The 9,427-nt window shown below is 35.5% G+C and overlaps 1 protein-coding gene across 1 annotated transcript; it reads left to right on the top strand.

Moving 5' to 3' along the window:
* Positions 1-305: 305 nt before the first annotated feature.
* Positions 306-6,179, top strand: LOC130734202 (probable pectin methyltransferase QUA2). Its single transcript, XM_057586554.1, has 9 exons — positions 306-627; positions 1,049-1,909; positions 1,994-2,126; positions 2,499-2,739; positions 3,203-3,416; positions 3,533-3,708; positions 3,838-4,141; positions 4,794-4,932; positions 5,590-6,179. The coding sequence occupies exons 2-9, from the start codon at positions 1,194-1,196 to the stop codon at positions 5,749-5,751; spliced, it is 2,085 nt and encodes a 694-aa protein (XP_057442537.1). The 5' UTR covers positions 306-627; positions 1,049-1,193; the 3' UTR covers positions 5,752-6,179.
* The last annotated feature ends 3,248 nt before the right edge of the window (positions 6,180-9,427 follow it).

The raw sequence follows: 9,427 nt of genomic DNA on the forward strand, positions 1-9,427 counted from the left end.
CCCCTCAAATCATTAATTTATTATAATACTATTATAAATACCAATTTATAATTTATAAATAAATGTGCTTAACCAACCGATTGTTAATTCAAGTGGTGCATATTTGATTGCCACTTAGATAAAATTTCTGATTAAATTTTACAAATGAAAAAATCTATTAGAAGAAAAGGTCGACCAATCATATAAATGTTTTCGGCTCAAACATGATTGTGTATCGAAAAGACTAAGTAAGAAAAAATAGTGCTTTCAGCAAGCAGTGTGTCTGTGATCGGATCAGTACACTACAAAACCTGGTTGCTCAACCTCAAAGACTCATTGTCTGTGCTTCAGTTCCTCTCTCTCTCTCTCTCTCTCTCTCTCTCTGTCTCTCTCTCTCTCTCATTCTCTCTTCTCTCTCTTTGATTTCCAAGGCACCGTAATCATTCGTCACAGTGAGAGAGTAGAAGAAGAAGAACCATTGATCCTCCACACACACACAGAAAAACCAAAACCAACAAAATCTTCAGCTCTCATTGTGTTTTGTGTTGCAAGCAAGCAACCAAAACGACACTCATTTCTCGGGATTCTTTGTCCCTCTCTTCATTCAACACTGCTCCTGTTCTTAATTCTCTTCAATCAAACAAAGAGGTAGCTACTACCCTTAGTTTCTTGCTTCTGATTTGATCTCAAGTAACACCAAATGGGTTTTTGTGTGATACCCAGTTAAGATTTTTCCCCATTTTTCAAAGAAAATGAGCTTGTTTGTGCTTGAATTATTGTAACTTGCAAGTAGCAATTTCACTGTTCTGATAGTGTTACTCACCAACCCACTTGCAATAACCTCTCAAGTTTTATTTTTTTTTTCCTCCTCTATTATGAGTATTGGTATATATCCATTTCAATACTGGGTCCGTGATTAATCTGAATGCGGTGAATTAATTACTAGTCATCTGTCTTGTCCTTATTCCCCTGTTTTTCTCTTTCTCTCTCTTGATTCTCTCTCTTTTTTAAGCACACTGCCATCAAATCCTGTTTGATTTTAGAATAACACTGTTTTTTTGGATTTTAGGCTTGCAATCTCTCAACTGGACCTGGTTTCTCTAAATGGTTTCTGGGTGTGTTTGAACTTTGAAGTAAGTGTTAATATCATTAATAGTTGAAGGTTGAAGTTCTGTTGTTCTTTGTGTGGAGCTTTTTTTTGGTTTGGTCAGAGAATGTCCAGGCCTCTACATCGAGGTGTGTCTGGATTTCGTGTCCCTGACAGTAGCAATGACTTGTGGGACTCTCAATCCAAAGATAAACCAGAAAGAGAAGATTTTGATAAGAGGGGTTCTTCAGATCATAGCCCTCTAGCACTGAAATTTCCTTTGAAGGTTCTTTTTTCTGATAATAACAACAATTCTCCTTCCAAATATGGCAATGGAATCACTGAGAATGGTTTTTCATCTGATCCATTCTTTGTTGGATCGCCAAGAACCCGGGTTAAGTTGATGCTGCTTTCATTGAAGATTAGTTTAGTGTTTATAGTTGTTCTTGCTCTTGTTGGATCTTTTTGGTGGACCCTATCTATGTCATCCTCATCAAGAGGTAGAGTTTACCATGGTTATAGAAGGCTCCAGGAGAAGCTGGTTACAGACCTGTTGGATGTTGGTGAGTTATCTCATGGCTCCTCCAAGGTGAAAGAATTGGAATTCTGTTCTCCTGAGCTGGAAAATTTTGTTCCTTGCTTTAATGTTTCTGATAATTTAGCTTCTGGTGGCAACGAGTTGGACCGGAAATGTGACGGCGAGCTCAGGCAAAGTTGTTTGGTCCTCCCACCTGTGAATTACAAAATTCCTCTTAGGTGGCCTACTGGAAGAGATGTTATCTGGATTGCTAATGTGAAAATCACTGCACAGGAGGTTCTTTCTTCTGGAAGCTTGACCAAGAGGTCAGTAACATACATATGTCCTCTCACCTTGCTGTAAACACTTTCAGCTATGTTTTTCTAACTTTTATTTGTAATTGATTACAGAATGATGATGCTGGATGAAGAGCAAATTTCGTTTCGTTCAGCCTCTCTTATGTTTGATGGTGTTGAAGACTACTCACATCAAATCGCGGAAATGATTGGACTTAGAAATGAATCTTACCTTATACAAGCTGGGGTAAATACATCTCTGCTCTCTATTGAAATTGGCATATTGAGTGTTTGTTTGTTTGTTTACATGTATTTCACTGATTTGGTACATGCTTAGTTGAAATCAGCATACATATGCCAACTATTGTAGTACTTAGTTTTGACAATGGAATTTGTTTCTCCATTGACGTTGAGCACATAGAACAACTTAGCAACATATGGAATCAGCATACATATGCCAACTATATTGATGGACTTGAACTTTTTGCAAAAATCGTTTGTCTAAGTGCTTGAAACTTGAAAGTACTTGTTTTAGATTTTCTGATGAGTTATGGTGGTGACTTTGAAACATTCCTGAATTGGCATTTGATTGAGCATGTTGGCATCTTAAAATTTACAGGTTCGAACCATACTAGACATAGGTTGTGGGTATGGTAGCTTTGGAGCGCACCTTTATCAAAGTCAACTTCTAACTATGTGCATTGCAAACTATGAGCCTTCTGGCAGTCAAGTTCAGCTCACTCTCGAGAGGGGTCTTCCTGCTATGATTGCTTCATTCACTTCAAATCAGCTGCCATATTCATCTCTGTCGTTTGATATGTTACATTGTGCTAGATGTAACATTGATTGGGACCAGAAAGGTATCTTTCAACGTTTAATTTATGCTACCTTCTGTTGGATAAACCTGCTTCTATCATGATGAGAAAGTCATTGAGAAAAATTCTCATCATTTGTTGCACATGCGCATCCTCTTTGTTTAGCAAATATCATGAATTTACTTGAGCCACTATGACATGATGCATCTTCTAGCTGCTAATGCAGACATATTAGAAGCAAAATAAGTGATACCTTTTATTGTTTATTTGCCATGTTTGTTGAAGTATCGTACTAAACGTGGTTAACTTTTGAAAGTCTTCTTTCTTATATCTGTGTGAATTCGTTGAAGTAATCCTTCTTGTTTATTCTGCTTTATTATCCCCCCTTTTATGTTCAAACTAAAATTCTTACAACTTTGATCTAGCATGGGAAAACTTTGTTTATGTTGGAATTTTGTTAATATTTAGCACATTGTGATCTTATTGACATTCATATTACTATGTATAGATGGACATCTCTTGATTGAAGCCGATAGACTTTTAAGACCGGGTGGATACTTTGTCTGGACATCACCACTTACAAATGCTCGCAACAAAGAGAATCAGAAAAGGTGGAAGTTTGTGCAAGATTTTACAGAAAAGCTTTGCTGGGAAATGTTGTCACAGCAAGATGAAACCGTTGTATGGAAGAAAACTAGTAAAAAGAGTTGCTATTCTTCAAGGTAATGTTGCCGTACCTGTAGAAATTTCCAGTAAATAGATTCTATACATTTGTCTGCCACTTGAAAATTAATTTTGCCCTGATTCATAGCATTGCCTGATTATTTTTTACTACCAGAAAGCCTGGTTCCGTCCTTCCTTTGTGTGGTAGAGGTCTTGATGTGGAGTCTCCCTATTATCGCGAACTGCAAAATTGCATTGGAGGAACACAGAGCAGCCGTTGGGTTTCAATTGAAAAAAGAGAAAGATGGCCTTCTCAGGTTAACTTGAACAAGAACAACTTAGCAGCATATGGTAATTGTTATTTTCTCAACAATGACCTATGGAGTTCTTCATGCAAGTGATTGCATTGTAATTGTGCTGTCTTATTGAATTGAATCGAATCTCCTATTAACTTAGTATATCCATATTTTAATGTGCTAGGGTTACAGTCTGATGAATTAACTGAGGACTCTGACATGTGGAGAACAGCAGTACAAAATTATTGGTCACTCCTTTCGCCTATAATATTTTCTGATCATCCAAAGAGACCTGGTGAAGAGGACCCTTCACCGCCTTACAACATGTTCAGAAATGTGCTAGACATGAATGCTCATTTTGGTGGCTTCAATACTGCACTGTTGCAGGCTAGAAAGTCTGTGTGGGTCATGAATGTGGTCCCAATAAGTGGACTGAACTATCTTCCCTTGATCCAGGACAGAGGTTTCGTCGGCGTTTTGCATGATTGGTATTTTCATCTCTTTCCTCTTGTTCTTATTTCAAATGCCTTGCTTCTCTGCTTCCATCTGTTTGTTTTGCTTTGCCTTAGTATGGATTCTCTGGCATATGCTATATTCTTTCTTACATTTTCTTCAAATTTGGTCCTTTCTAAATACATAGAATTATTGGTTTTTCTATTCTTTTGGGGTAAAATCTGAAAGCTGATTTCTTGATGTGGGTCTAACTATTTTTCAGTAATGGTGTATAATATGCACACTTTTTGAACACACTATAAGTTTATGTAGATGTAGAAGAATTCAGATATTCAGATATTTGTAAAAAAGTAAAATACAGTAATAAATTTGTGACTCGTCAGAAGTCAATAAAGGGGAAGTTTATAAGGTATACACCATACACACTAAATTAAATTAAATTGCAGAATTCCCCCATGGACTCATTGATCATATGGAAAGGTTTCAGTTGTTTTGTTAAGTAAATCTAGAATTAGAAAGCTACATATTTTAAAGAAATCAAGCTTCTTGTCTACCCTTTGCTCAACAAAGAGTTAGAATATTTCACCATAGCTGGCTTAGAGGCTTGATAAGATTCTTTGATGAATAGTTTCTAAGTGCTAGACTGATCATGGTTTTCTTACCATTATGATTTTTGGTGGTTTCTAGGTGTGAGGCCTTTCCAACATACCCGAGAACCTATGACTTGGTGCATGCAGCGGGACTTCTATCTCTTGAGACGTCCCAGCAGCGCAGATGCAACATGCTTGATATGTTCATTGAAATTGACAGGTTGCTTCGCCCAGAGGTATATGACTTAATACTCTGCACATTGCGCTTCATTCATGTTTCCTCCCCTCCATTTATTTACATTGACATTGTTTCCTGATACAAGTGATTTTAATTGGTTGAGCATCAATTGATTTGAGTATATAATGTACTATGATTGTAAATTTTCTGAGATATTAGTTTGGTACAGGATTGCAGGAAGTTGTAACTTTTAGCTCCCATCACTAGACAAGGCCACTGAATATGCATTATTTTGTGACTTGCTTAAAAAAATATATAGTTCCATTTTTAATGTGTTTAGGAATAGGATCTTGTGGACACTGTTCTATGCTGGCAAATTGCATTGAACATTTTTTCATTAATTTCATACATCCTGATCCTGATCCTGCTGAAAGTTGCTTTCTAAACCATATTTTAAAATTACCTGTTGTACATGTAATTTCTATTATCAAAACTGCTACAAGATTTGCTCATCAAGTAGTGTATTAATGTGTGAAGGAATTAGGAAGCCCTTCTATTGTGCACAGTTTCTGAGTATGATCTGCATTGTCTTGCTACATTTTTTATTTTTCTTTGATAAATACTAAAAGTGAAAACACCTCAAAATGTTTCATCCCCTTTGATTTTGAGCTATGTTGACTTATAATCTGATATGCTTGCATGGGTCTTGTAACAGGGTTGGGTTATAATTCGCGACACAGTTCCTTTAATAGAATCCGCTAGAGCTCTAACAACACAGCTGAAGTGGGATGCACGAGTTATAGAAATTGAAAGTGACAGCGATCAGAAACTCCTGATCTGCCAGAAACCTCTCATCAAGAGACATGCAAGCTACTAATTAATTGAAGGCCAGAAGCAATTAGACCATAATATACTACACATATATACATTTCCATAATGTTCGTCACTTCATTTATCATCATAAAAGCTCTGCCATACAAAGTGGGGATTGAAAATTTTGAACAGAAAGGAAACAGAGAAAGCAATAGAGGAAGCAGTGTTTCCTTGGCAATGATACCACACCACATCTCCTATGTAGCCACAAGGTGTGCATAGGACCATGTAATTACCAAACAAGAAGCAAAGCAGCAGTTGGGAAAGAATACTGGTAGATTTACTTGTGTCTTGTTATAGTTACACAAAAAACACAAATATTAAGATTGGGAAGATTATATGATAGAATAAGTTATTGCTGGTTACTGTGGTGTATAAAAATGCTTAGGTATCAGTTCCCCTTCTATTATAGAATTATTTTTCTGCTTTCAATTTTTAGCTTCTTTGATGTTGTCATCTGCTTGTTCGGAAATCCTTTTGCAATTGATTCTAAAATAAAAATAACTTATGGGAAGGAACTTCTGTGAGTAGCTACTGTGTGTCATAGTTGATAGGTGAGGAAATAAAAGTTGATCCATACTCCAAGGCAAAACTGTGCTTGATAGTTTGTCAAAGTTAACAACTGGTATCCAATCCGTGCAACGCACGGCACAATTTAAACAACATTGCACTTGGAAAAAACAAAGCCAACATAGTTTTATTATAAATATAGATGGAGTAATAGTTAAAGAAAATATTGTGCTCGTAGATGGAGTAGTAATAGTTAAAGAAATAACTGATGTTGCTTTGCGTATACGCCTCTGGCATCCTCAGATATTCCTAAAATAGGAAATACAACCAAAAAGCAGTAAATGTAAGAGCTCAGTAAGAGCTTATTTGAGCTCTGATAACATAAGCTCTTATGTTAGTGTTAGGGAGAACGTATTCAAACAACTTATGGCCTACCATAAGCTATTTTGAGCTTATTTTCATAAGCTATTCAGAATAGCTTAGGAAAAACAGTTTATGCTTATATATAACTTATTTTCAATCTATTTCAATAAATATTTAAAAATAGCTTATTAATAAGCGCTTATATCATATGCGCTTATGACCATAAACGTTTAATTAAGTTGTGTTTCCAAACGTCTGATATAGACTAGCATTCGAAGCCTATGATCACAAAATGATTTTCTCATGTTAGATATAGTATTTTAGGATGTTAAAATTTGGGTCTACTGATGTGCCAAACTGCAAGTGTACAATTTCGCCCGGGATTTTAATTATCGAACACAAGGATTGTGTGGGTTTACTTCTAAATTTACCAATGTAGTCGCAAGGAAGAAAAGCGAAATTAAAAGAGGGTTTAGTTGGTTGATAGAACGAAATAACAAGAAAACATGGAATAAATAATTACTGATTTGAAATCACTTAGGGAAAAGCGCGCCGGGGAATTGATTTCGTTTACCCTTGCTATGTTTTTACCCGCTACAATTATATATGAAATTAGTTAAATCTGTTACTGGTGCTAAGCCTATATGTTACTTGCTAATCCCTTAGTCAAGCACCCCTTCTAGTTAATTAGTGATAGCTAATTCCTTAGTACCTAATCCTAATTAACTAGAGATTCAATTTCATGTTCAGGCAAACACAAATAAATTGCTACCCTTATCCCTAAGGCGTAGAGACCCTTATTCAATTTCTTCCTAGATCCCTATCATCTACCAATTTCCCAATTGTGCAAACAATAGCATGAAACCCTTTCGCGATTGGATTCAATAAAAATAAAGAAGAAATTCATGAACTAAAATAACCATTCATATATAACTGAAACGTATCAAAACATAGTTTAGAGAAAACTACATGATATCCCCAGTACAAGAGATGATTAGTTCCTCATAGTCATAGGAAACAATTCAAGAAAAAGGTAGCAAAACATCAAAATTACAATAGAAACCTGTATAGGATCCTAAAGAACTCAGAGCTCTGCCTCCAAAGGTCTCTCCAAATGTTTCAACGTGAAAAGATCCATAAAATAGGTTAAAAACGCACTTAAATAGAGTCTGGCTGTTATTTCGCGCAAATGCGCGAATTCTATGAAGGATCTTGCGCAAAACTGGCGCAAAATATTTCAGAAGCTAATTCCTTCGCGTAAATGCGCAAGATGCAAGAGGAAATTGGCGCAAAACCGGCTCAAAGAAATCCAGATTGCTCCAGACTTCGAGATTCTTGGCTCTCTCCCTTGATTTGCTCCTTGATTCCACATCTTCTCCTAAAATAACAATAATAATAATGGAAAATAATTAAAAACCAATAATAGAGATTAACTAGAAGATAGAGTAAGATACCGAATTCAAATAACTTGATTAAATCCTAATGAAATCTATAAAAATAACATAAAAAATATAGAAAAATATTAAAACTAAATGAAAACATTAAAATGCATGAACTAAGCCTAAAGTGTCCTAAAATGACCGAAATATCCTAAAAACTATATTAAACTACATGAAAATAAACCAGGAAAATAGCCTTAAATCTCGGGTCATCACACCCCTATACTCAACGACAGCTTGTCCTCAAGCGGAAACTTAGGAAAGCTTGTCCTCAAGCACAGAATAAATCAATTCCAAATCAATTGCCAGCACTTTTAAAATACAAGATACACATCCAACAAATAAAGATCAATTTATGAGCATACTAGTTAAGAGAAACAAGGAATCAAGTCTAGAGAAAATGAAATCAATAGGACAATGAGACTCAAAGTTCACATCAAAACTCACAATTGTGATCATCAATTATCAATTATTCAGTGCATCTGACGTTACAAACACTATGTCTCGGTTATGATAATCAATCAAATCAAGGTCAAACAGTGTTATGCTATGTAACAAGAAAGAGATTTACACAGGTTGTAACTTGGCCAAGGTGTAACTTTAGGTAGATAAGAAAAAGATATTACAAGGCTACACACGTAGACAGTCAAGCGATTTATTTCTTCTTTCAATTCAGAGCATTCATTTACAGCACTCAAGGTTCTTTCTCTCTACTCTCCTCTTTTTATTTGCAAACTTTGTTTTTTTTGTCATTCTTTTTCTTTCTTTTCATTTTTTCATTATTCTTTTTCCAAGCATTTTGCTTCATTTTAAATGCACACTAGGAGAGAGAGGAACCTATACACAATTTTTTTTTTCTCAATTTACAATTCAGATCACTTAACAATTCGCAAATATTTTCAAAGTTAGGGACCAAGAAAATTCATATATAGGCTCAACTTGGGCAACTAAGGAATAACTGAAACAAAGTCTGAAGGCCATAAAAAATGCCTAATAATCTCTTAACAAATCACAAGCATAACAATATCAAACCGACATGCATTTCAAAGCAGAATCAAACAAGTGCAAGCAAGTCAGGAATCATCAGAGATCACTCATTACTCAGCAAAAACAAGGGGTAAAGAGATGAACCCCAGTGAACTCTTGTAAAACTATCCATTGAAAACACCTCTCAATCCCCAAATACACTCACTTCTCTCAATAGCATGTCATGTCCCAATACATTAACTACACATGTGTATCACAATTTTCATAAAAACCAAGCCATAGATTCAGAATTGAAACCACTTGAGTAGTCAAATACAAAAGTGAAATGACTACGGGATAAACGCATGTGAATGTGTGCAACTAAATAACTAAATGCATGAT

Source organism: Lotus japonicus, chromosome 1, assembly GCF_012489685.1.
Source record: "Lotus japonicus ecotype B-129 chromosome 1, LjGifu_v1.2".
NCBI lineage: Eukaryota > Viridiplantae > Streptophyta > Magnoliopsida > Fabales > Fabaceae > Lotus > Lotus japonicus.